Raw genomic sequence first — 27,467 nt, 5'->3', positions numbered from 1 at the left:
GGAGAGAGAGCTAGCTCCTTTCTCCCCCCTCCTCTCTGGGCTTTAAAGTGAATGGAGTTCTGAGTAAGAAGCCAAGAAGGGGCCAAGTCCCCCCCCCTCCTCTTCCTCCTCCAGCCAGCCCCAAGAGTGGGGAGTGGGCTTGGTGGGGGGAGTGGTCTGCCTACATTTGAAAAGGGGAGGGTGGGTGTTTGGGCAATTGAGGAAAATCTCAGTGGTGGGCAGAAGAGGAGGAGGAGCCAGAAGGAGGGGGGGTGACTGGAGGTTGCGCCGCGCATAGGCAATGCCAGGGCTCAGTCCAAAATTAGGGGTGCAGGCGATCCCCCAGTAGGTGTGTGGTGCAGCAGGGTCTCTTCTTTTTTAAATGTTCTGGGAAAGAGAGCTCCCTGCCTGCACATCATCCCCGTCTTTCCTCCCAAGGGCAAGGAAGGGAGTAGTGAAGGGTAAAACAGGAGAGGGGGTGAGGTGTGGGGGCACAGCTGCCATGAATCTGGAATAGCCTCTTTGGGGAGATTGTCCCGCCCATCATCCTCTTGTCCTCCCCCCCGTTTTTGTGGGGGGGACGAAGAGATAGATACACGCACACACACAAATCCTTCAGCAACTGGCTGGATCTCTTTCCCCCCCCCCCCCACCATGACAACAAATCCAGCATTAGAATCGCCATCTACCCAATGGCTACACAGCAGGTGAGTAACCGATCTCTCTCCTTCCCCTAAACCCTTCGTGATTTTAAGGGGGGGGGTCCTTCCATCCCCTCCTATCCTCAGGCACCTTTCGCTGGTTCTTCTCTGGGATGTGTGTGTGTAGAGCGATCGTAAGACATATAGCATCTTTTTTCTTTCCGAGGCTGCTGATGGGTGAGGAAGGCTCTTCGGTGGCTGGATGCGCTTCCCAAAGGTAAGTTTTGCTCTTCTTCTCTCATGGCTTTGCAAAAGAATGTTTTCAAGGAATAAACCCTTCCCCCCCCCCGTTTTTTCCCAGAAGCAAACTTGCTCTCCCCCCAGCCCAAATCTCCCAAATGAAAATTAATTCCCCCCTCCACGTTATGCTTTGAGAGGACTGGGTATTGCTTTATACAAAAATGACCCCTTTCCCCTAAAATGTGTGTGTGTGAGAGAGAGAGAGATTGTGTGAACACACACGACATGTGAAAACATCACAACAACTCGGGTGCAGAGAAGGGGGAGGGCTGTTGAGCTCTCAGGCGGGTTGCAAGAATGGGTCTGTTGTGGAGGGAGGAGTGTAGAGCCACTGCTGTCCCTCACCTTGAAATGCAAGGCATAGGACTGTGTTGTGCCCCCCCAATGCTTTCTCATTCCTCTTCTCTATCTCCTTTGTTGTTTTGTTTTCTTGGGCATTCTTCTCTTTCCACCCTGTGTTTTGTCACCTTGGGTTGGATGATTTGGGTTTTCCTTTTCCCAAAAAAAGGGGTGGTGGTGGAGAATCCTCCTCCAAAATTCATCTTTTTGCCAAGTGGATTTTGGGGGGAGAGTCACCTCTTGGTGGTCTGAAATTGTGAGGCAGAGAGGGGGGGTCTTGAAGGAGTAGGATAGCTTTGCTGTATGTGTGGGGACAAGCATGGAACCAAAGTTTCTCCTCTCCGATTTCCAGGGGAAGGAATTACTGGCCGTAAAAGCCTCTTGCCTCTGTGTGTGTGTTTCTCATGTTTTAACCCCGGGGGTGGGAGGGAGAGGGGATGGGCCATGTCAGCCGATTTCAGGGGGGCCCAGACCAAGGATGGCTTCAGTTCTCTCCCTCAAAGAGCTGCAGGATCCAAAGGGGTCTGCTGAAGAGGTCTTGCTCCTGAAAGCTGCCTGTACTTAAAAAGCTTTTAAAGGGAGAGGGTGGGGGGAGCAAAGGAGATGTGTCAAGCAGGCTGCAGATGGCGGAGAGAATCCAGAGGGATCCTGCGATCGGCACCATGGAGGGCCCAGCTGGGGCGTTTGGGATCCCTCACCAGGACTGGACCTGTCAGCTCTGAGGCCAAGTTGGGGCATGATGAGGTATCGGAGCCAAGTTCCCACAGGCATGATTGTTCAGGCGTGCTTGGGAGAGAAAGTGGAGAGGTCTTACAGGGAAGCCTGGTTGGGGGAGGAAGTAGGAGGTGGAGTAGCAGTATTTTCCAAGGGGGGCTGTTGTGCATGCTTGTGTTGTCAAAATGTTGATTGTGGGAGTGAATGCCACTTGATGAAGCTAGCTTCTGAATTTTGTTGATAAGCCTACAAACTAAGCTGTATATGCCAGCTCATGTGAGCCTTCTCCCTGCTTTGTCCCAGTCTGATTTCTCCTAAAACTGTCACCTTTCAGATGGAAATTTCAGAAATAAAGGGACATTGCAACGGGGATATTTTGGGGCAAAGAATACCAAAATGTTTTAGTTCCCTAGGCATTTTAAGTATTCCCCACTGCAACCCTGCTCTTAGGGACTGGAAATATTCGCTGTAGGCAAGAGACCAGTACTCTGGTTTAGATGAAGCTGTCCCCCCCCTTCAGCAGCACCTTCCTAATGCCACCCCTTTGAATTTTCTCATCAAGATCTGCTTTTTCTACAAAAGCCTTTGGCTTTGCTCTCCAATCGAGAATGAGATGTGTGTGGCTGCATTGACTTGCATTCTTCCCTCCCCCCGTTACCCTTGCCTCTCTTATTCTGTTGTTTCCCCCACTGTTGAAGCTGAGGACCACACCGGAAAGTACCTGAAATGCACGGTTATTGCAGAACCTGGCAGCTGCCCCTTTGCTTTCCTCCCCTCCCCTCCTGCTGTTCTTGGTAGAACTTTACCTGTGTTCTGATGTTGGGGTGCCCTGCATTTCTCTGCTCCCCACAGTGGTGGAAAGCTTTGACATCATGACGCAAAGGAATCTGTACTGTACATGATATGGGGAAGGATGGAAATGATATTGCATGTTCAAAGTCGTGTCTACTTTGGTTCTAAATTTTACTTGTGGAGGAGACATAGTGTGCAGTTTGGCGCTTAGACTGTAAGTGCCTCAGGACAGAGTCCTTAGTGCCCCCACCCCGCCCCCTTGAGTTTCTCTTTAAACTGCCATGTACAGATTGATGCTGCTGTATATGTGTAGAATGATAAGCATATTAACATTTATCAAGCAATTGGTGCGTCTTCTTTTTAGACTTTCTGCATCTCATGTGAAAACCTTTCTGTTGGTCGTACCACTTCTCTGTGCTTCAGAAGATGAAAATTATTATTAGATTACTTTAAAAAAATAATAAAGCGTGGAATGTTATGCTGATGCTTGGGGTTCCCTAGACAATAACCTGTTCGACTTTCTCTTTGGTGGTTATGATTGTTTCTCCCCTGCTCAGCCTCCCCCCTCCAAACTCACACCATTCGCATTTCTGTATCCGTAAGATGCTCCTTCGCACTGAAGAGAGGTGTTTTTGCCTTTTAGGAAGATAGAACTCCTGGTCTGTGCCCTAAGATCTCTGTTGCACGTCAGTTTCATTTTTGCGTCCATTTCACTTCTCAGGCCCAAGAAATTCTGTCTTTTAAAATTATTATTATTAAATCGTGATGGTGCTTAGGAGTCTGGCTTGTTTTTCTCTGTGCCGTCTGGAACTGGATTTTCATTTTTAAATATCCAATAGTGGCTTTTAAAAGCATGAAATGTTTTCCCCACGTCCTTATCCTATGGCCCAGCCCCGTGGAAGGAGTATTTCCTATATGAAATCTGTACCCACCTTGCTGTTTTAAAGCAGCAGGTGCTTGACAATAGTATGAAAAAACAACATGGAGCAAAGCTCTTTTTATTTAAAGGCTTCACTTCTCTGTCTCTCTCCCCAGTTTTCCCTCTCGCTACATCTGCCTTGGAGGAAGCTGGCCGACCTCCTTTCAGCCCCTTTCCCTGCTTTCTTTTTCTTATACAACTCGCATCCCAAGCACCTGGAACACCAGCAGTTATCGTGGCATAATTCCAGGTGTGTTTCATACCTTCAATGCAAGGAGAAGGCAAGAGAGTCAGAGCAATGGATTCCGTCCCTTCGTTTTTAACCAAGCAGACCCCACTGAGTAACCCCCATTATAACACAAACTCTCCCATTTTTTTCCTGTATCTCTCGTAACTTGCCAGGGGCTCTCTGTCTTGACTCTCCTCGCAAGGTATATTGCCGTTTTTCCTTTTTTCGATATTGGGACCGGAATCTGAGTGAAAGTGACTTACCCATGGAAAGGGGAAGGGACTTGAACCCACAACCAAGTCCAACTCTCTATTTTTATTTCATTACATTTATTTCTATTCCACCCTCCCCGCAAGCGGGCTCAGGGCAGATTACATCATCTAGCCATTCCAATACCTCAGTCAAAAGACAGGCAGTCATTCCTTTGGATATTGCTTTCCCCTCTGCGCTCCTGTGGTCATTCTGGACCCACTGCTTTGTGAGTAGTGAAGATGAACAGTTTGTTCACGTGAGAGACAGGATGTCTGCTTTCTCTCCTGGGAAGATGGCATAATCTTCTCTGGATGGGCCTCACTCCAGAGAGTTAGGTGGGTGACTTCTAGCAAAAAGGGTCTTTTCTGTGCTGGCCCCAGCTGTGGAATTCCTTCTCCAAGGAGATTCACCTGGCACCATCGTCTTACAGAAGAAGCTAAGAACTTTTAATTAGCTCTTAATGTTAACTGACCCTTACTGGCATTTGTGCTGCTGTGCCCTGTGCTTATTGGGTTGGCTTTTTAGGGTTGTTTTATTTTTAATAATTTACTATTGATTATTGTGACTTATAGTTAAAGATGTGAGCTGTCTTGAAGGGTTTTATGTGGAAAGGTGGGTAAGAAGGTTTTTTTGAATAGGAATAACTTGTGGCAGCTAAGTCAGCAGATTTCATTTCCGAAAAAAAGGAAAAGCACCATGTTGACTTTTGTTCTTCTGTTTTCTCTTTTATAAGGCACAAGCCCTGCTGTGAGGGTATTCAGTTTTATTCTCTTTTCTTGCTGTTGCTGAATAAACGCTTCCACAGTGGCACATGTGTTGTGCTAGTACTGGAGTTGGCACTGGCCACAGAATGTGGTGTCCTCAGACCATTGTGAAAGGTTCCAGTCCTTAAGGTTTGAAAGATTGTGAAACGTCAGAAGCCAGCGGGCCTAGACAGGGTTTCTAAAGTACGTGGCAGCACCTTTTGCCTTCCCCATCACCACAACATCTGTGATGCCCCCTCTCTCTCTTCCTTCAAATCCTTTCTCCAGACCTACCCATTCTGTGAAGTCTTTGCCATAACCCTTGAATCCTCCGCCCAAGTTTACGTAGCTGAAATGCACACACGTTCTCATCTGTCTTTGTGACTTCTTGAAGGCCAGATTTTAGACTGTGAGCTCTATGGGGCAGGGACCTGGCTTCTTATATTCTTATGAAGTACCACGCACACTTGGGGCATTACATATATAGTAATACTAGGAAAAATGGACCAAATGTGGAGCTGAATGGATTGGTGCAAAGCTGCTTAATATATGCAAGTTGCCCGTTCTGGCTTTTCCTGATGCAGGATTCAGTTGCTTTGATGGAGGACTGAGCCCAGTCTTGGTGGTTATCTTTGGTATCGCTGTTTTGCATTTCAGATCCCCCCCCCACACACACACACCTTTTGGTCTGTCGGATTGTCCTTGATTTTTGTTTCACATAAGAGGAGCCGCTTCCTGTTTCCCACAGTTGCCAACCAGAGGCCTCTGGGCAGCACCCTGGTATCTGCTGTTCAGAGGTACGCTGCACCTGAACATGGAGTCTCCATTTATCTGTTAGCTAAAAGTCATTGGTGGGCTTCTGATTGCCCTCTAATGCCACTTTTCTTGCTGTGTTACATTTTTCTCCCTTCTAGGAGGTCAAGATGGCAAACATTTTATTTTGGGGTGGATTAGACAGTAACGGACCCCAGGCAATCTAAACATTCGCTGGGCAGCAATTTGAACTCGGGTCTTTTCAGTATTACTACAACACTGTGCCTAAGCTGCTCTGACTCAAAAAGTTAGTTGCAAGGGGTCAGGACAAACTAGAGGACTTTCTTTCAGTGTGGTTCCTTCCCCTCTTAAATCTTACGTTGCTAGTTACCCAGAAAAGGAATGAATGGAACCAGGGCACTACTGTTCTATTTGTCTTTATTAATATAATTTTAATAATGTTGTGGTTGTACTTCATTAACCCCAGTTAGAACAACAGGGAAGAGTCAACCTTTTCTTCTCCCCATTGCCGGGAAGCAGAGTTTTTTATTTATTCATTAGGAGTTTATTTTCTTTTGTGAGTAGTGTTTGGTTAACTTCATTGCGCAGTGGTTCGCTGGAGAGACTGTCTTGCTGTGTGTTCGGTATGCCAATATTCTAAGCTAGAGTGATTTCTGATTGCTATGCAACATTTCTCTGTAGTGTAATGGGCTTCCCGAGAGAGCCGTAAAATATAATGTGAAAAAAGTGTACTAAAAAGCAGAGCATTAAAGAAGTGAAGGTTGGATCAGAAGTTAGTCTGTGAGCAGAAGGGCTCATTCGGACCCAGCCATTTGTGTTTCCGGTACAAGCACAGTCCAGTCGTAGTTGAGTTTCCGCTAGCGGGACCTTATGAATCAGCTGAGCATCCTAGAAGTCTGTGGTCCACCACATCTAAGCTCAGCTCCTTGCCCTTTGTGGTTGATAGCATCAGGTCGGGTTGGTGAAAGGTGTCTGGGAGGTAATAAATGCTACTCTGCGGGAGGGAGTAGTTCTGACAGCTTTGAAAGTGGCAGTGATGAGTCCCCTTCTGAAGAAGGCATCCATAGACTTGAACGATGTAAATAACTACCATCCGGACCGGTAGCCAGCATTCCATTCTAGGGCAAGAAGCCGTGGCTACTCAGTTTCAAGTGGTCTTGGTGGAGATGGATTATTTTATTCTTCTTTATTTTATGTTTGAGCTGCCGTAGCATAGTGGTTAAGTGGCTGGACTGCAAATCAGCACTCTGCTGGTTCAAATCCCACTACTGCCATGAACTCAGCAGGTGGCCTTGCATAAGCCACTCCTCTCCGCCCCAACTCCCCAGGTGTATTGTGGGAATGATGATAACGCTGACTTCGTCCACTGCTCTGAGTGGGCACTAATCTGCCTAGAAGAGCAGTATATAAGCAGAGTTGTTATTATTTTATGCTCCATGCTGTTTAACATCTATATGCTGGGAGAGATTTCCACAGATTTGGAGAGAGGTGCCACCAATATGCATGTCACCCAGCTGTGTTTCTCCTTAGCAGCTGAGCCAGTTGGATCTATGAATGTCCTAAGCAAGTGCCTGGAGAAGGTATTGGGATGGATGATGGCCAATAAACTGACATGACTGAGGTGCCATTGGTGAGTGACAAGGACAGAGGAGTCAGCCTGTCCTGGAAAGGCTTGTAGTCCCCCAAAGGAGCAGCTTGTTGGTGCTGCTGGATCCTGGCCTGAAATTGGAAGCTGAGGTCTTCTCCGTGGCACCTCGCGCTATTTATCAGCTTGGGCTGATACACCAGTTACGACTGTTCCTCGAAAGCGTGGTCTGGCCACCACGATCGCATCCCAGCTAGATTACCGTGATGTGCTTTACATGGCACTGCCTGTCCAGAAATTTCCTTCAGTCCCAAATGCTGCAGCAGTGCTGTTGTTGTGGGCAGGATATAGGGGTTGCATCACCTCTGTGCCAAAACATTGGCAGTGGGTGCCCATCTGTTTCTGGGCACAATTCAGGTTGCTCATCCTTATCTTTGGAGGCCTTAATGGCTTGGAGCTGGAGTACTTGAAGGCCTCTTCCCTTCCCGTACCATCCAGCCTGCAGGTTAAGATCACAAGCCTTGCTCTGTATGCCTTCAGAGGTGAAGCATTTCCAATGGTGGCGCTTCACCTTCAGAATGCCTTTCTCCTTTAGGGTCGCCTGGTGCCTTCCTTGCTATCTTTCAAGGGCCAGACCAAAACACTTCTCCTTACGCAGGCTTTTAATTAAGAGGGCTCCGTCTTTTTTAGCAGTTGTTATGGCCTGCTTCTGGCTTGTGGAATGTTCTGTTTCACTGTGTTTAGTACCCTAGCTTTTGTTGTTGTTGTTGTTAATGGCTAGTTTTGTGGCAACTTATGACTGACAATCTTTATACTGCTTTTTATGATTTTATTGCATTGTTTTATTTTGTGAGCCCTCTCGAGCAGCAGGTACGTTTCCTAAATAAATAAATAACCCAAAGCCCCAGCCACGCAAAGGAGCTCACCGTTCTTTTCGATGGAACGAACCGTTGCCTGAGTTCATTGGTAGCTCCCCTCCACTTGCACAGAGCATTTCTCTGCTCATAGAAAGAGGAGGGATCTTCAACTCAGCCCAGATTCCTGCCATGAGAGCAAGAAGGCGCAGGCACGCCTGTTGCAAGTGACCTAGCGCAAGGCAGCCTGTGGCCGAGAGTCTCGGTGAGCAGAAACCCCGTGGCTGCTCAGGCCAAAGAGCCAGCCTTGATATGCCACAGGTAGGGATAGAGCCTGGGAGTCCTGCCAAACAGCCCACCTGCGCTGACTTAAGTGAGTGTCTCTACTTTCACTTAGACCTGATCCTCTTATCCCAGAGCTGGCTTTCATCGGGTTTGTACTCTTATATTTCATTTCCTTGGTTTTTGTGTAAGAACGAGCTGTGCGTTTAAAGGAATAAAATAGGCAATTGGCTTAGTATTACCCATTTTGAATTAATAATTCCAGCTGTAGGGTTTTTTCCTTAGCTTTTCTCCAAGTTCGGTGGTTCTTTTGGCTCCCGCCGCCCTTGATGATGTGTTTTGCTGTGCAGCTTTCTCACATCTGTGAGAACATCATGCGCTTAGGAATTTCCCCCTTGCAGCAGTGATGGTGGTATTTGTATCTTCTGCATTCAACTCCCCCTTTGCAGACAACCAATGTTCCCCTTCATACTGTGCAAATACTTACCAATTTGTCTGTGTTTTTGTCTCTCTCTCTCTCCCCGCCCCCCTCCACAGCCCTGATAGTAGCTGAAGCGGGACGTAGCCAATGTCGTCCAGCAAAGGGGCGGGGGCTGGAGCTCGCCGGCGGCGGACACGGTGCCGGAAGTGTAAAGCTTGCCTGCGGTCAGAGTGTGGGGAGTGCCACTTCTGCAAGGACATGAAGAAGTTTGGGGGGCCTGGGCGCATGAAGCAGTCGTGCCTCCAGAGGCAGTGCACGGCGGTAAGGGGGAAGTCCGGGTGGGTGGGTGAACTTGGGGGTAGGTGGATGTACGTTTTGGTTCTGGTTTCTATTCCTGCCTCCAGTCTCATGAGGGTTGCTGATATTCAGGAATGTCCCCAATTAGCCACTCTTTCTAATGGAATATGGATCCTTTCCAAAATCCTTCATTCTCACCAAAATTATGACTGCTTCTTCTGGCTTGGCCGGCAACTCTCACCGGACTTAAACATGCTCTGGATGAAGCTGAGGGTGGGAAAATACAACGATGTCAAAACAAAGGAAAAATCAGTCCATGCAACTCGGACAGGTTTTAAAATAAGGGTTTCTTTCTCTCTTTTCGGTGTGCAGTGATTTTTTTAATTTCTACCTGGAGGACCTTTCAAATGGGCAGTTTTTGCACTTTAAAGTGGTGGTACAGCTTGGCCCTGATTGTTCCCTGATGGTTTGAAGCAGTTCCCTAATGATAGGAGTCGACCACCAAGGCACTGTCGCTTCTCTTGAGTTCTTCGCTCCTCCTCTGAACTTCAAGAAGCACTGCCAGTAGGGGAAATTTGGGAAAGCCTGATCCCCCCAAAATCCAGGATTCCTAAGTCTGGGGGACATTTTTCAAGCAAGTGTCACCAAATTTTCAGGGAACCTACTCCTGACTGTCCATTAAAGATCACCCAAGTTTCAGGAGGATTGTATGGGCCCCTGAAGAAGGTGTCCCCAGCCACTCTTCTATGAGGGAAACATATCCAAGGAAGCTCTCAGGCAGAAACACACAGGGCCAAGGCTGCTACTGGCCATAGGCACACTCCCAAATGCAAGCTCAACAGAACCAAACTGAAGCAAGGAAATGGAATCCTCCCCCCCCCCCCGAACCAAAGTGAAGCAAGGGGACCATCAAACCAGAGAATCATGTCAGAACAGAGAATTCCACCAAAACCAAACTGAAGCCAGGAACATTGTTGCAACTTAGCCCAACTGAACTAGTGTTGTAACAGAAGCCAGGCAGACAAGGAGAACTCCTGCACGGATTGGCCACCTGCTCCCTCTTCCCTGCCTCATTCTCCCCTCTGCCTCACACCTCCGTCCCTCCTTCCCCTCCCCTCTTGGAAAAAAATGGGAGAAGACAGGGAAACAGCCAGTCACGAGGCTGAAGCTGCATTTCCCAGATTAACCAGGATTTATCTGGGGGTCTTGACAAAGGTCAGGATCAAATTCAAGATTCTCTAATTCGATCTGGGAAAGCCAGATTTAGCTTTTTCTCCCAGATCGCACACCCCGAGTTGCCAACTCTTCCTATCCTATTGTTTAATTTCACATTTTATATAAATAAATAAAATTTTACAGGATATTTTCTCTCTCATTTTCACATTCCTTGGCTGCCCCTTGGCATTCAGGGATGGAGAATTATGTCTGGCTTGTTTCTTGATGGGGCTGCCCCAGAATCGGCTGTCTGTCCCCTGGTGCCAGAGAAGAGGCAATTGCAGAGAGGCTGCTTGATTTCCACCTCCCACCAGTTGCTGTGTGTCTGCTTGCTGGAAGGGCGGGGCCTGATGGCCTCAGCAGCCCTCAGGCTTCAGGCTGGAGAGCAGGGTATTTGCTTTTGTCTAGCTTCTATATGAATCTCTTGTTTGTAAAGCATCTCAAGGATTTTTGGATCGCAGTGCTCTTGAAAGGAATCTCTTTGGGGGGGTCTCCTTAGGCACCCCTGAGCAGTACGTGGATTATGGTTCTGTCCACGGGAAGTCTCCATCCAGTGGATGTCTTGGAAGCTAGGGATCTCCCTGGTCTCCACCGCTGCTCACTTCCTGACCCTCTATCGTTGCAGCCAGTTCTACCTCACACCGCTGTGTGCCTGGTGTGTGGGGAGGCCGGGAAAGAGGACACAGTGGAGAGCGAGGAGGAGAAATTCAACCTGTCACTCATGGAGTGTACCATCTGCAATGAGATTGTGCATCCAGGCTGCTTAAAGGTGAGGCTGGTGCAAGGAAAGGAGCAGGAATGGGGGGCGGGGGGTGGAATCAGTCCTACTAATTTTGTCATGCATAACCTGTGCTGGCCCCTCTCTTCACAGATGGGAACAGCCGAAGGGGTCATAAACAACGAAATTCCAAACTGTTGGGAATGTCCCAAGTGTAAGAGAGAAGGCAAATCGATGAAAGTACGTGTTTTGGACTGCAGGGAGTGCTGGGTGGGTGGTTCGTGGCAATAAATAAGACTGAAAGCCCTTTGCTGTTTAGCAGAGAGCACTCTTGCGCAGAAACCTTTGGGCTTGTGCTCACCGAGGTGCACACATGATTTCAGAAGAGCCCTTTGGGATTCTGAAGCCCAGGTAGACTGCTCCTGCTCTTAAGTGTCATGCAAACAAACTGCTGGCTGTGCGCTTGGCCAACTCTTGTCCCAAACGGGGGGGGGGGGGGGAGAGGAAGTTTCCCCTTCCACACACCTCTCCTGCAAACCCCCTCTTTCCCTGTAGTAGGGGTGACTTCCTGTTTTAAAACCCAACTACTGAAAAAAAGAAATGAAAGCAATTTTGGGGAGGGGGGAGCATTTGCAGGGGCAAATGAGCAGGTAGGGTTCTGTTACCCATTCTCTCAAGAATGTTACGCAGAAAGCCGAGGCTTAGGAAGACAAGGTTCGTTGTAACATGTCATTCCACCCTAAGAGCGCTGCTATCTGGCTTTCCATCTACCAACTTGCAAACCTGCTTAATTATTCCATACTCAGAGGAAAACATTATTTTAATTAACGTGTTACATGATCTTGAGTGGCCGTTCAGGAACAGCGTCAGCTCATGCCCAGGGCAGTCTTCCTTCTCGCCCTGTTCTCGTTGCTGTCTTGCTTTTGCATCAGTTGCAAAAAAAAAAAAAAAAGATGGCTGGTAAGTTCCTTTGTCTGGCCCCTCAATGGTCATGGAGCTCCACATTCAGGAAGTTGTAGTAGGTAGAGGGGGGCTACTGCGCAGGATCCGCACCCTGCCCACTCAGTCTACTTGCAAACTGTGCAACGGCAGGCATGCAGCGACCTCACCGGACCCCATCTACCGTCCTTGTGCTCTCAGGACTCGGGCGACGGCACAGGGAAGCGGCGGTCCGACAACGGCGAGGAAGGGGTCCGGTGGAAGCTAACAGACGAGCCTGCTCAGAACAAGAAGAAGTTGGTGCCAGCCCCACCTCTTCCCCCAACATCCACGGAGGAGAACCAAGTCCAAGCTGGAGTCCACAAGCGCAAGAAAGAGAAGGAGCTACCACCCCCAGACACAGGGCCCAAGAAAAAGGTGATCTCTCCCCCCCCCCCCGCCCCAACCCTCTGCTGGAAAAATTCTTGGTGCCATTAACCAAGAAGGGAAGTCCATCCCGCCGGGTGGGACCACTCCCCTCACCGCGTTGCTCCTTTTCCTATGGAGCCCGGAGGTCCCGTTTCCGACAGTTTTTATCCCTGTTTGGACCTACGGGCCGCAATTGCGAGTACGTCTATTAAATCGCCTCCTGTCCTTGGCACTGGGGGCAGAGCCCAGGGACCCTGGCTCCTTGACTCTCATGCTGTGCCACCTCACTCTGTTTCCTTGAGACTCGACAACTGAAGGTGAGAGCTCCCAACGCAGGGTCCGTCTGGATCAGTATTTCCCAGCTGGTGTTCCAAGGAACCCTCAGTTTCCTCAGAACATCGTCAGGGGGTTTGTGAGAAATCATGGAATAAATAAAAATTTCGAAATACCATGTAAGATTGCAAATAATCCCTCAAAATACCATGGTTATTAAGGTTACGTAAGATGACATGTATAGCAGCTCTTTACAAATAAATTTTCTTGACAATAATTTAGCAGTAATTGAACTGCGCTTCCTGCCATCAACTTTTTCTTGCCTGTAAACCTTTTTATAGGTAGGGGTTCCTCAGGATTTGAAAAAATTCATTTAATGTTCCTCACATAAAAAAGGTTGGGAGACACTAATATAGGCTGTCATCTGTTTTCCCACAGAAACTAACCAGATACCCCAAATAGTCCTTAAGCAAAGGCCAAAGATTCCCCCCCATTGGTGTCTCCCAGTGACTAATATTCATTAGACACCATTTAGCCATCATAGACTTCTCCACATATTTGTCCAGTTCAGTTTTAAAGACCTCTAAGCTACCTGCTGTCACTGCATCTTGTGGTAGTGAGTTCCACCTGTATGGTGTAGTGGTTAGAGTATCATACTAGGGTCCAGGAGGCCCAGGTTTTAATCCCCAGTCTGCCATGCAGATTTGCTGGGTTACCTTGGGCCAGTTAGACACAATCAGCCTAAGCTACCTCACAAGGTTGTTGAGAAGATAAAATGGAGGGGAGGAAAATGAGGTAAGCTGCTTTGAGTCCCCCCCAGGGGGAGGGGGCGGGAAGTGGTGTCTAAATGAAATAAATAAGTTAACTAAGCATTGTGTGATGTATATTTTTGTGCATTCTGAATCTACTGGCCGTCAACTTTGTTGAGTGACCTCAGATTCTAATAATTTGAGAGATGGCGAAAAAGTTCTTTCCCTCCACTTTTCCCACACACTGCTTTTTATTTAAAAAAATAATCCTCCCCTCCCCCAGTCTTAAGTTCTGGCTCTTGACATTCATTGCCATGTGGATGATGGCTTGCTTTGCTGCCCCCCCCCCCCAGACATCCTCTCCTCTTTTCCCACTTGTAGTTCTCCTTGCCACTTTTTTTTTTAGAATTCAGGATGGAACCCCGGAGTCCCTTCCTAAAGGAGTTCAAGAGAAGACCCCGGAGTGCCACGGCTCCTGGGATCCTTCTGGTGCATCTGATTAGACAGGCTGGCTCCACAATTCCACCAAGCTTCATTGTGTTTTTTTTTTCTCTTCCAGTTAAAAGGCATGCGGGAAAAGCATCTGAAAAAGGTGAGCGTGTGAAGTATGGCCATCCAGCAGGATTTGGGGGGAGAGCGACCAGGAGTTGGGGAAACAGGTCTTGGGGGGCAGCCAAAGGAAAGGCGGCAGAAATTAGGTGCAGCAAACAGCTGATGTGGCTTCAGTTCCTTTACACGGAGGGGTTCTTGGGCCACCCTACCTGTAGCAGTCCGCTCTGGCAGACAGTGGCTTGCTTTGGTCGCAGGCAGAGAAAAGTCTTTCCCAACACCCTGGCAATGCCAGAGATTGAACCTGGGACCCCACAGCATGGAAAACCTGTGGTCTTTCCTTAGTTTATGTGCCAAGAGCCCAATCCAGCTTGTCTCCGAGCTTGTAATCCTCCCCGAGTGTGGCTTGTAAACTCATCCTAAACCAGATAGCCTTGCATTGCTTTAAGCAGCAGAGAGTGTGTGTGAAACTTGATGCTGTGGAGAATCTTGAGCGACTCTGGGGCCTAGTTCCCAGGCACTACTTTGATAACACTCTTCCTAGACAGACACTGCAGGTGAGGGCCTGTGCAATTAAATGTTCTTGTCTCTTTTTTAAAAGAAAAACTCCCTCTCTGTAGGAAATGGGCTTGCATTTCTCTCCCCTTACCTCGGTTAAGCTTTGTTTCTCCCTCCAGGCCACCGAGCAGTCTCCCGATGGGAACAAGCTGCAGTCAATGCAGACGTGGGGCCGCATGGGCAGCGGGGACTTTGAGGTGAAGGGCACCATCTCCCACCCATCCATCCACCTGAACCAGATCACGGCCAGCGACCTGGAGGTGAGGGGGGAGGCAGGGGAAGACGCTGCGGGTAGAGGTCAGCCATTGGCAGCCTTTGGAGCAAATCCGGTCTTTGCTGCTCTGCTTTGCAGGGCTATAGAGAGAGGGTTCAGCAGTCCAAACTGATAGTGGGGCTGGGATGGGGGTCGGTATCTAGGCCACTGAGGAGCACAGCATGAAGTTTTCAGAAAAGGCGGATGAGACTTTCGGCTGTTCTTTGCCAGAAAATTCTCAGCACTGTCGTGAAGTTGCCATCCCCAAAATTCATGGCGAGAAGCCACCAAAAACCTGATTCCAATTGGTTTCTGCCTCTGGCTATTCATGTGCTTCTTTCATGCCTCTCCCTGGCCACCAGGTGGGGCTATCCACATACAATATGGAACGTTTGGGGCATTGGCCACGTTTCTGGGTATACTAGTGTGAGGCACGACTGTTCCTCCATCTCTGGGCCACCACCCCTCTCGGCGAATTGTATGTACTATACGCATACAGAGGCATGCCAGATTGAGACAGGTGTGCTGCGTCCTTGGATGCAGGGGATCTTAAGTTTCACGAGAGCAAATTCCATGGCTTTGAGATCCTTTACGTTTGAGTTGCAGCTTCTCCCATTGCAAAGGATACGCTTGAATCCTACAAGATATTTGCCCCCCGCCCCCCGACCTCCCACAGCAACAAATTGAGCCTGATGAAATTCTGTTTCTGGGATCAGGGCAGCACGGAAGAAAAAGTGAGGGGATCAGTAAAAACACACTCACACTGACAAAAATGGTGCCTCAGGAACAGATCATCGGATTGGAGTCATTAACACCCAGCCTATGGCACTTTATAGCCTCTCTTGGTCTTGGCCAAGAGTTTTATAAAACTGCACACTGCTTCTGGGAAACACTCAGACACGGACCCAGTAGACAGTACCCCATAGCTGAGGATTAACCCCAAGAAATCTTTGTGTAGGTCTTCGCAGCCCCAGTCTGAGGTCAGCAGTGCAGTGCTTGTCTGATTACACTTCCTTCCTTTCCCCACCAGAAACCGAAGGTTCCTCCAGGCCCCTTGGAGCCCTCAGCCCAGTCGGACAAGTCCCACCAGCGTGAGAAGCTGGAGCGTTTCAAGCAGATGTGCCAGATGTTGGAGCGAGTCAAGAACAGCAGCAGTTCGAGCTCCAGTTCGGACTCTGACTCTGACACGGACTCTCGGGGCTCTGATGGCTCCAGTGGGGGTGTCTCGAGCCATGCTGCGTCTCCGGCTACCCGCTCTCAACGCCTGGCTGCCCTGGGCTTCAGCGCCAGTGAGGAAGAAGAGGAGGAGGAGGAGGAGGAGGAAGACGATGGCGGGAGGCGCAATGGCAGCTCCGAGACAGCACGCAACGGCAAGCAGCCAAAAGCTCGAGGGAACTCTCAGGAGAAAGAGAACAATCACCGTCCGTCCAGCAGGGGGAGCGAAAGAGGCAAGCAACAGGCGGGCAGCCGCAAAGCGGGCCGGCCCGCTGGGCAGACAGGGCTCCGCATGGTGGCCCGGACTCCGTTTCTCAACTGGCCCCTGGTGCCCTCCCCTCCCAAGCCTCTGCTACAGCTGGAGAGGCATGTGGTCCGACCTCCCCCTGACAGCCCCGAACCCGACTCGTTGCCCCTGGACAGTGGCTCTGACCACATCATGCAGCGGGATGTTTGGTTGGCCGTCTTCCAATACCTCAGCTATCGGGAGCTGTGCGTCTGCATGAGGGTATGCCGGACATGGAGCCGTTGGTGAGTTTGCCTGAGGAGAGATGATGGTCCAGCGCCCCAGAGAAGCCTGTAGGGGCACTGTTGTGAGGCATCTGAGGTGATTTGAGGGAGGGGGGGTGAGAAAGTTGGTCGGATGTGCTACTAATGACCCCTTCTCACTCTGCCACCCTTGTGATGCCCTACTCAAATCTGCCCTCTGGCCTGCACCACCCAGAGCGGTTTTGCCAAGATGGGGGCTATGTGTATTCAACAGTTCTGCAGTCTCGCCACTTTGAACCCATACAAAGACCTGCAAACCTGTGAATGGATATGGTGATGAGGCAAAAGAAACGATGCGTTCACATTGCGAGCAAGGATGGTTTTGATAGTCCCACCCAAATGCCCATCCTTAACACAGGTGCTGTGAGTGTGGCAGGAGGATTTGCATGTTACATGGACCCTTGAGGTGTGCAAGTATGTCTCTGTGCGCTCCCACAGAGATGCTTTACCAGCGCACCTGCTCAGTCTCTATCAGTGCAGGCTGGCCCCCTGATGCTGGGAACAGACAGAGGGTTCTTTTTTTTTATATAAATTTTTTTATTTTTCATAACTACAAAACACTACACCAGACTATCACAAGGAAAGGGGAGAGGGAAGGGACAAAGGGAGGTGGAAAAAGAAAAGGGGAGGGAATGAACTACAAACACTAAACACTACACTTCAATGTTTCCCTTCATACTGTCATAATACAAAAATAGCTCCATAGAATAATGATGGAGTGGTTAATCATACAGAGAATAAACATTTCAAATTTTGATTAAACTTTCCTCCCCCTTCTAGGTCCCGGACGCAATTCTCTCTGTGCAACTGCTGTTGCGATGCTCTCCTCCTCCCCCCCCCCCCTCCGGCTCCTCCTTTTCTTCGTTCTTGGTGCAGCAGAGTTCTGGGTTTTTATTCTCAAAATCCTTTAGTTGATCTTCTGATAATATCTTCTACGCTTGTAGAACAGAAGGGATTCGCTTGTTTACAGGCTTCCGCCTGTTTCTTTTACTTGCCGTTTCTCGTTGCCCGGCGGCACTCGAGGCGCCGCGCACATCTGCCGGCCTCCATAGGGACAAACGGGCAATTCCCCCCCCCGCATTGATTTCGGGGAGTTCTTCCCGCCGCGTCCCGGACCCTGGCTCCCTCCCTGGGAGTCCTGGGGGCTAATCCTTGCGGATCAGCCGCCCGGTCAGGGTGCCCGGTCGTTTCCTCCCGGACCAGCCGAGAGGAGCGTCCGGCATGGCTGAGAAAACGAAACCGAATCGGAACAGACAGAGGGTTCTAATATTGTGCTGCACTCCATCACTATTCACTGATAAAGGGAGAAAAGGTCACTGTAGGGTTGGGGCCAAACCTGCTTCTGGCGACTGCAGCCACTGAGGATCCAGCTTGCTCCAATGTTTATAGCCCCACTTCCTCATGGGCTCTGGTCTTTCAGTGCACAACAGGTCAACTGTTGTGCACAGTGCCCTACCCAATCACATGAATGACAGAAGAGGAGCTTGCTATCTGCATTTTGATGTTGGGAAGGGCCTGCAAAGGTCAGAGAGCAAAGACTGATAAGGGAAAAGTGAGAATGAACGTGGTTACACGTACTCCCGTGTTGCATTGGGAAACGAGGGCCAATTGTGACCCTTTTGTGCCACCTTCAGACTCGTTTAGTCTTGAGCCAGTGGCGCCTGATGTGCCCACATTCTTACTTTGGTAGTGTGAAGATTGTGTATCAGAGGAGAATCGTGGCACAGAGATTTGAAGCCGGCACACATGAGTCAGCCACCAGGTGGAGGCTGCGTCACATTCTGGCCTGCGGTTGCTGCTATCTCTGTTTCCACACTGCAGGCTCACCATACAGATCGGGGGACGTCCTTCATAACATTAAAAAGGGAACCCCCAGCACTCATGCGGTGTCTCACTGCACAGAACTCATTGCGTGGAAGCAGCTTTCGTGGGTGGGTATTTTTAAATTAGCCTCCTTGGCTTTCCTCGTGGCTTTCTTCTGGCTCCTGGGAACATAAAGCAGGGCCTCTCTTTTGCTGCTTGCCACTCCCCTTTTGTGGCTTTCTCTTGGTCTCAGCAAGTATTTCAGGAAACAACTGCTCCACAAGCCTGTCAGATCTCTCCCCTGCCCAGGAAACTCTTGAATATCTGAGGCTGTGTCAATACTGCTGCCTTTGTCCAGCTATTCAGCTCTGATTTCATCACAGTGTTGGCGGGGAGGGGGACCGTTCAGGCACTTAGCATCTTTTTCAGCTGGGGCTGTCGACCACTTTGCCGGCAACTTCTTAACAGGCCAGAGATCCATGGCCTAGCCAGGCATTGTGCTAGTTTGCTAATTCTACATACGTACGCAGCATAATTTCAATAAGGTGCTAGGTGTGTGGAAGATCGACGGATGGGCCGTGTTTCTCACCCACTAGCATCACTTCTAAATCAGGCCTTTCTGTTCAGATGGCATCTGCTCCTTCCTCTTTTCGGCTCCTTGGGACTCCTCCCTAGTCTGTGCTCCATAGAGGCCTTTACCCTCACCCTTACCCCCACCCCCACAAACAAACCAAACCATGAAAAGTCGGTAGGCACAAATTTGCATCTTGGACACCTGCAGAATGCTTTGGGGTGGGAGGATTATATTGGTTTCCGAAAATTGTTTTTTGGGGGGGGGGAGTCTTTTTGGCATACTGTACTCAGGCCTCAGAAATTACTTTTATGTAGCCAATAAGTTTATGAAATGTTGCTAATGATAATGGTAACTGGACTTAAATCTTTATAATAACACTCAGAGAAAAATGCCCCCTTTTCCATCACGTTCTTCCTGACATTTTGCAATTCTTATTCCCCGGCATTAATTTTACATATAAGACCACTCTAGAATTGGCTTCAGCTCATTCCACGATTGTTAGCTGGTTAATCTGCCTTTGGTTAACAGGCTAACAAGATAGCATGCAAGATTGTCTTAGATTTATCAAAACATCCTCCGTTAGTGCCTCTTTGGAGGTAACTCTGAGGTAACTGATAACCGTGAGGTAACTTTCCGTTTTAATCCACATAAGCCACCATTCCATTCCATGTTACAGCAACTCACCAAACCCTGAAAAAAATAAACAAGTGTGCTCTGAGCCCTCAATGCAGGATGTTAAAATTTGTCCCCACTTCTTAATTGACTAAAGCAGCCACATTCAAGCATTCTGCCTTGAGGCCTTGACCATGTTGGCTTGAGAGCCACAGATGCCCTGCATGCCTACTATGAAATTCCTGTGAAGTCATACTCTATTTATTTTATCTTATTTATTCAATTTTTATATCACTTCTCTTCAGTTAAGATCTCAAAGCAGTTCACAATAATTACAACCGTTAAAAACAGTACAAAAATATAATATTCAATAAAATCGCAATAAAACAGCCGAATACAAATAATTTTAGAACACACTAGTCCCAGCCCCAGCCTGTAAACCCCTGCAAATGACACAAAAATTGCAGGTAGATAAAAATGCACAGCCATTTGGTCTGCCTCACAAAAGAATATTTAATAGCAAAGGCACACCAGAATATTTCCGCCTTGTTTATATTTTATTTATTTATATTTCAATTTATATACCGCCCATCCTCAGGGGCTCTGGGCGGTGAACAGTTTAATCAACAGTTAAATAAATAAAAACAAGAAAACAACAATACTAAAATCAATATACAAAACAATAATAAAATAAATTAACCAAGTGCAATGGTGGGGAGAACCCCCACCCCCACCCCAAAGGTGGGAGGCCGACAGAGTTTCCGAAACATCAACAGGTCCTACTGAGCTCAAGTGCCTTCCAACCGTGCATTCCAGAGGGAGGGTGCCACTGTCGTAAAGGCCCCTCTTCCCGGTGGAAAAAAGTCATGCCACCCCAGGGCCAGGAACCACCAGCAAGCTCTGTGAAGATGAACCGGGGTGGGGGGTGGTCATAATGGGAGAGGAGGACCCAAAGGTGAAGACACTTAGACCTCTTTTTGTTGACCTGAGTGAACTAAGAATGTCATTAGTGTAGATGCAGGATAGCCTCTGAATAGATTTCAAGAGCTCCCCCCCCCCTCACATGCACACATCAGGCAGCACATCCAAGCTGCTCTATGCTCCACTGGGGGATTGGTCTGAACTTTTTCCATTGGAGCCAATGGCAGCTCCATTACGCAGTTCGAGGTCAAGACAAAGTGAGGTATGAACGCTTTAACATCTTGCAAAACACAAGAATGAGTTAGGAGTCGTAAGATCAGTGGGACAGAAGAGGAGAGTGGAACGGGGGTGGGGTGGCAGGCTAGCAGAGGGTGGGGCTTCCAAAGCAAAAGGGGCCCCTTCTCTCTGGCCACCCACCTCACTTCAGAAGGTGTGTGCATGAAGAGAAGGACCCCAGCTGATGAGTCAAGCTCATGGATGGGGCATGTAGGAGCAGTCTTTTAAAGTACCCAGAATAACACACAGTGCAGTCCTAAACAGTTACCCCAGGCTAAGTGCATTGGAATCAACAAGCTTAGATTGGAGTAATTCTGCTTAGGATTGCACTATTAGTGCTGACTCAGACCAGACTGCGTGTGCGTGTGCGTGTGTGTGAGAGAGTGAGTGAGTGAGTGAGAGAGAGAGAGAGAGAGAGAGAGCTTCGCATGGAAGAACCCCTGAAGTTCCTGAGAAACCTGAGCTTCCTCCAGACTACAGATATGAAAGCCCAGAAGAAAGCTGGAAAAATTCGGGTGAGGGGGGAATTTTCCTCACTTTGTAGAGGCCTTTTTTCAAATTTTCCAATGGAAAAATTAGAAATTACAAAAAAAAACCCTCCTATGAAATATTTTCTCTATTAGAATGAGTGAAATGCTTTTAAAGACAAGAAGGGACATATACAGAAGAAGTAGGCATATACAGATCTTAAATCCAAGATGTGTTTCTGCACCTAGAAGGTGCAAAAGAGTAGATGCGCTTGTTTCAGTTTACGCTAACCAACTTTTCCGAAGAGAGGCATAAGGATCAAAATGATGGCTCGGAATCAGAAACTTTAGAATCTAATTCTGATCAGAGACTTGGTGTTGATGCTTTTATTTTTATATGACTGATACTGTACATAATTCAAATGCTATAATGTGTATGCTGATAATACACTACTGAGTAGTTTGATGATCTAATGTTATAAAGTCTAACTACATATCAAAACTATGTAGTTTTATTGTGTGTGACCCTTTTTTCTGACCAAATAATATATTTTATTTAGTGTTTTCTGTTTAACTCCTATTTTCCCTCCTTTTCAGATAACAAAAATTAAGATATACGTGCTAAAGTGGCATAAGGTGCAACCGCTGGCATTTCTTTCTTAAGTATTTGGTATATTTGCAGTGTTAGTCTTAGGAAACGAAGGCATTTATAACTTTTACATTCCATAAATATGTCAAATACTGCAATTTTATATACTAAGGAAGTTATAAAGGATGCATTTTATGTTGTTAAGGCTGTAAAATTAGTTTAAATTCAGTAGGACACTAAATATTGCATATATTTGCATTGTCCCCAAAATTCCTCCCCCCAAACAGGGGGAAAGGGTTTCCACCACCACCACCACCACCCCCAAAAAAAAACCAGGAGGGAAAGAGTTTTTTCCTGCAGCTTCAAAATTTCCTGAAAGTTACATCTTTACTCATCTATGGTTTTGAAGATCGCTGACCTCAACTTTTGAGCTACCAGCGAAGCTTTCCTTCCTTATTTGCGGCTGTCTCCCTCTCTTGTTCTCTTGCATGTTCTCTCTCTTGCTCCCTGGCCTGAACTTGCTTCTTCTCTCTTTCCCTCCAAGGTGCTGTGACAAGCGGCTTTGGACGCACATTGACCTGAGCCATCGGAAATCCATCACTCCCTCCATGCTGAGCGGCATCATCCGCCGGCAGCCAGCCAGCCTCGACTTGAGCTGGACCAGCATCTCCAAGAAGCAGCTAATGTGGCTTCTGAACAGGCTACAAGGTATTGTGAAGGCACTGTGTGAGTGTGTGTGTGCCCAAGAAAGTAACCCGTCATTCTTGATTTCTGTAGGATTGATACACGACTCCTGGGCTCTTGGGAAGGATGGGGACGGGATGGAGGTGGAAAGTTCCATCAAGTCACAAGTGACTTACAGCGGTCTCCTCTAGGGTTTTCAAGGCAAGAGAAGTTCAGAGGTGATTTGCCATTGCCTGCTTCTGTGTAGCAACCCTAGACTTCCTTGGTGGTCTCCCATCTGAGTACTAACGGGGGGCTGACCGTGCTTAGCATCTGAGATCTGGCCCCTGTATGGTTCCCTGGCACAGCGAATAATGGGTTCCTGAGGCTGTTTATGATTAGGAGAAGTGGCATGGCAGAGAAGGCTTAAATCCTACCCCTACCCAACCCCATGGTAGAATCCCAGTCTGAATTCGGGCCCCATCTGTCTCATTTTTAGAGCGAGAAACAAATGCTGGGTACTTTTTACAGAGAGCCTCATGTATTAATGGGGAAAGCATTTCTGGACACACCCACAAGGGTATCGCCTATTTTCCCTCCCTGTTGCTGCATCACACACTGCTCTAGAGATTCTCCAGCACTTTGAAGCAGCTTGTCAGAGGCCTCAAGAGGCTACGGTGATGCCCGAGATGTCCCAGTGCATCCACAACCTTTTGGATCAGGTTTTGTGTGTTCTTAGAGGTCAGGGGGGGATTACCTTTGAAAACAGACGGGACGAGAGTGGGGAAGTCTTTTGCGGGAAACGGGAAATATCTCTGTAAGGAATAAGGACTTGCGGCTCCTGGGGGAAAGAGTCAGCTGAAGAGGGGAGGAACCCGAGGGGCAGTTGTTGTGTTAGGGCAAGAATGTAGGGAACGGCTTGGACGAGGGGAGGAGCAAGAGGTTGGGCTTTTGGGGTCTCACTCTCTGCATGTCTCCTTGCTTCCCCAGGCCTCAAGGAGCTCATCCTGACAGGCTGCTCTTGGTGTTCGGTGTCAGCGCTCAGCACAGCCAACTTCCCCTCTCTGCAGCTCCTGGATTTGCGCTGGATTGAGGACATAAAGGACTCTCACTTGCGCGAGCTGCTGCTGCCTGCCACAGATACCAAGCCGGGTAAAGCTGGATCCACCCCACAGGCTGCTTTGGGGGAAGGGTGTGCGATGGACATATTGGGCGGGGGGGACAGATGGCGGGCTGTGTGGCGACATGCACGGGGCGAGCCATTTTCAGCTGCACATTCTCCCTCCATGATGAGGTTTGCACCTGACTTAATTTATTCCACATGTGTAGAAATACAGTAATGGCTCCTGAGGTAGGAGTAGAAAGATTTCCCCTGCTGTATATGTGGTTGAGCGTGCTTGAATAGTTGTCTGTCTTAGTAATCCGGAGCAGGCACCATTAGGTGAGTTCCAGGGGTGGGGTGTACTTGCCTGAGCAATGAAGTTTTACAGTCAGAGCCATCATTTTAAGGACAGCTCTTCTTTCTTACTTTTTCTCTTTTTCACATCACAGGTTTTGTATGTTAAGGAACCAAAAATCAGGGCAAAATCCACCCTCTCCCATTCCAATTATTTTATTTATACATTTGTACCCAGCTTTCCTCCCAAATGGGGACCCCAAATGACTTATAGCATCATTCCTCCTCCATTTTGTCTTCACAAAAGCCCTGCAAGGTAGGCTAGACTAAGTGTGTGTAATAGCCCAAGGTCCCCCGGCAATCTTCCACGGCAGAGTGGGGATTTGAACCTGGGTTTTCCAAGCCCTAGTTCCACCACCACCACACCATACCATGATTATTTTAACTTGCCCTCCTTCACAAGAGGGGAGGGGAGGTGTTATAAGACTGAAAATTAGCAAATGACTGTTTTTAAAAGCCCGAGAAGTTCCCCCCCCCCAGAGAATGAATGTCCTCTCAGCCAGCAAAAGACAGAAAAATGTTTTATAGAAAACATTGCATGTCCACAATAAATATATATTGAAACGACCACAAACAATGTTCGTTTGAATTATCTTTTAAGAGACATAGTAACATAAACTTCCCTACACACACACACACACACACACATACACACACAACCAGAAAATAGTAACAAAATGCAGCATTGATGCAATGGAGAGAGGGAGAGAGAACCTTTGCTCCATAGCAACAGACCGAGTCAGTAACTAGGGGCGGAGCATTAGCAGCTATGGAATCGTCTGCACTGCAGCATTTAAGTACACATTTCCAAAACGGGCAAACTTCTTCATCTTTTCCGCTCAGTCACCTGGTCCTCCCTCCCTCTCTCTCTCTCTCTCTCTCTCTCTCTCCTATGCTGAAGGTACAGAAGGTGCTCCCCCTCCCGTAAGGTCCCTTGTCCCTGCCCTTGCTCCTCTGAGACGTCCAGAGATTTTTGCCCACTGTTTATTGGTGGCTTTCCAGAGGCCAGACCAGAAAGAGGGCAGTGTTGAGAGCTCTGCTGTTAAAGGCTTACATAACTTGGCGACCCTTTGGACCAAACACAGCCCAGCAGCCATATACTGCAGCCCATCAGGAGCCTGCGGTTTTTACTCCTGGCCTGGGTCTGCAGAACCAAAGAGCTTGCTGTGCACCAGGCAAGCTGCAATGCCTGGCTGGCCATAGCTGGCCTGTCCCAAACCCCTCCTGAAGACGCATGTTTTGGGAATGCCCCATGACTGTCTCCCACCCGCCCCCACTGGGTCACAGGTGACATGCCAACCACTACGGTCAGCTTCTAAGGCACTGCTTTGGGTGCCCCTGCCTTCTGAGATAAGGTGGGTGGCAACCCAGGAGTCTTCTCAGTCGTGGCACCCAAACTCTGGAACTCTTCCCCAGAGAGAGTCATCACTCCCTTTCCGTAGCCATCTTCTGCCAGTGGGTGAAGACTTCTTTGTTTTGTTTGGCGTTTCTTCAGTGAGCCCCCCCTTCCTACCCAGCATCTTATTTTTGGGGGGGGGGGGGATGTATTTTAGCTTTGGTTTGAATTGGTTTGAATTATTTTAATGATGTGCTTTTTGTTGATGTTAATGGTTTTTAAGATGTGATTTTATTATGTACGTTTTAAATAGTTGGCCACCTTGCTGGCCTTATCAGGGCAGAAAGTTGGGATATAAATTTTGTAAAATAAATAAAATGCTACAGTCCTGGCCTGTTTTAACGTATTTCAAGACAGTCATTTTCATCCAATGCCTTTCAGTGGGCAATGACCGTTGTTCATGCTCCTCTTTCTCCTGACCCCTAGGCCAGACCGACAGTCGGGGCCGGCTCCAGAATGTCTCTGAGCTGCGTCTCTCTGGACTGGACATCACGGACTCATCGCTGCGTCTGGTGGTCCGGCACACTCCCCAGCTTGCCAAACTGGACCTGAGCCACTGCAACCACGTGGGCGACCAGTCCGTTAACCTGCTGACCGCTGCTAACTCCCCACTCCGAGAGACCCTCACCGAGCTCAACCTTGCCGGTAAGTTGAGATTCTCTCACCCCGGATGTGGTTTCCTCTCCTGCTTGTCTGGTACGGAAGCTCAAGGGCCCCAGTCCTCACCATCCCCATTGACCCCTCCAGGGCTAGTGGTGTCTGTTGTGGGCAAGTGCTCCGTTATTTTACCAGCATTCCTACCTAAAAGAAACCATTTTGGAGAAGAGACCAGAAGTCCTTTTCCTGTCCATCTCTGGCCAGATCCAAAACCTGTAGGGGGATTCCTAATTTTAGAACTGCTGCCATTATTGTTATTACCACCATACAGCACCAACTTCATCTCAGAACTTTCTGGGGGTTTTTTAACTTCATTATATACCCTGCCTTTCTCCCCAGCGGGAACTCAAAGGGTCCCACACCGTTCTCCTCTCCTCCCTTTTATCCTCACAACAACTCTGTGGGGTAGGCTAGGCCAAGAGTGTGTGACCGGCCCAACGTTGCCCAGAAGGTTCAATGGCAGAATGGGGATTTGAACTTTTTTTGCAGTCAAGTTGCAGCTGACTTACGGTGACCCCATACGTTTTTCAAAGCAAGAGGCTTTGGGAAGTGTTTTGCCATTGCCTGCCTCCTCTGCATAGCAACCCTGGACTTCCTTGGTGATCTCCCATCCAAGTACTAACCAGACCTACCCTTGCTTAGCTTCCATAATCTAATGAGATCAGGCTAGCCTGGACTGTCCATCTCAGGGCAGATGAGAATGGCTTCTATTCTTATTTAGGAGTCTGAACAGCAGCTAGAAAACTACCTTCAGCTATATATTAGCTGGCCATAGATTTCTAGGAGTTATGATTGATAAGGGTGCTGAGAATTTTCAGATAGAAATCTCAAGCACTCCCCCACCCCCAAATGGACTTGAATATTCCTGTGAAGAGCGAGAGACTGTTAAACTGGTTTTAGTCTCTAGTACAGCTATGCAAGCCTCCTTAAAGATTTCTCTGTGCTAGCCTTTGTTTTTACATACATGCTAAACACCCAGTGGTTCTTGAGTTTGAAAAGCTTCATCCAACACTTGAGTCCTTTTTCTTTTGTGTTCTTCATCTTTTCTGATCTCTCTGCATTCTTGAGGGCTAGACACTTGCCTGTCCTTAACTTCTATAGCATTAGTGATCTTGGCAATAGCCTGTGGGGGGGGGGGGGAGAAAGGACCCCTTCTCCCTACTACTCTGAGCTTACCATCTCCTTTTCCATAACACGGTTGCTTCTCAACAACTGGGAAAGACCTTTGACTCATCTGCCCCCTTTGTTCCTTGCAGGGTGCAACCGGCTGACGGACCAGTGTCTGCCCCTTTTCCGCCGCTGCCCACGCCTCTCCCTTATTGACCTACGCTCTTGCCACCACGTCACACCTGAGGCCTGCACTCGCTTTGCCGAGGACTCTGTCTCCAACAGCACCTCTGTCCCCCCTGCCCCCGGCTCGGTGCCCACCGGGCCTCCTTTCCGTTGCCCTGAGGAGAAATTGCTGCTGAAGGACAGCTAATACCCGCCCCGGGGTGGAGGCGTGGG

General features: G+C 48.5%; 1 protein-coding gene across 2 annotated transcripts; it reads left to right on the top strand.

Annotated features, from left to right (window-relative positions):
- The first annotated feature begins 206 nt into the window (after positions 1 to 206).
- On the top strand, positions 207 to 27,451 carry FBXL19 (F-box and leucine rich repeat protein 19). Of its 2 annotated transcripts, XM_054992403.1 has the most exons (13): positions 207 to 686; positions 847 to 897; positions 8,941 to 9,145; positions 10,962 to 11,105; positions 11,208 to 11,294; positions 12,195 to 12,410; positions 13,983 to 14,015; positions 14,650 to 14,790; positions 15,814 to 16,529; positions 22,334 to 22,497; positions 23,443 to 23,604; positions 25,731 to 25,949; positions 27,218 to 27,451. In XM_054992403.1, the coding sequence occupies exons 3-13, from the start codon at positions 8,972 to 8,974 to the stop codon at positions 27,439 to 27,441; spliced, it is 2,280 nt and encodes a 759-aa protein (XP_054848378.1). In that variant the 5' UTR covers positions 207 to 686; positions 847 to 897; positions 8,941 to 8,971; the 3' UTR covers positions 27,442 to 27,451. The 2 variants fall into 2 exon arrangements, with proteins under 2 accessions (XP_054848378.1, XP_054848377.1); XM_054992402.1 differs by lacking the exon at positions 27,218 to 27,451 and having other exon boundaries at positions 25,731 to 26,458.
- The last annotated feature ends 16 nt before the right edge of the window (positions 27,452 to 27,467 follow it).

The sequence above is a fragment of the Eublepharis macularius genome, chromosome 12 (assembly GCF_028583425.1).
Source record: "Eublepharis macularius isolate TG4126 chromosome 12, MPM_Emac_v1.0, whole genome shotgun sequence".
In the NCBI taxonomy this organism is placed as follows: Eukaryota; Metazoa; Chordata; class Lepidosauria; order Squamata; family Eublepharidae; genus Eublepharis; species Eublepharis macularius.
Note: the sequence above shows the minus strand (reverse complement) of the source record. Positions and strands in the feature narration are given on the sequence as shown.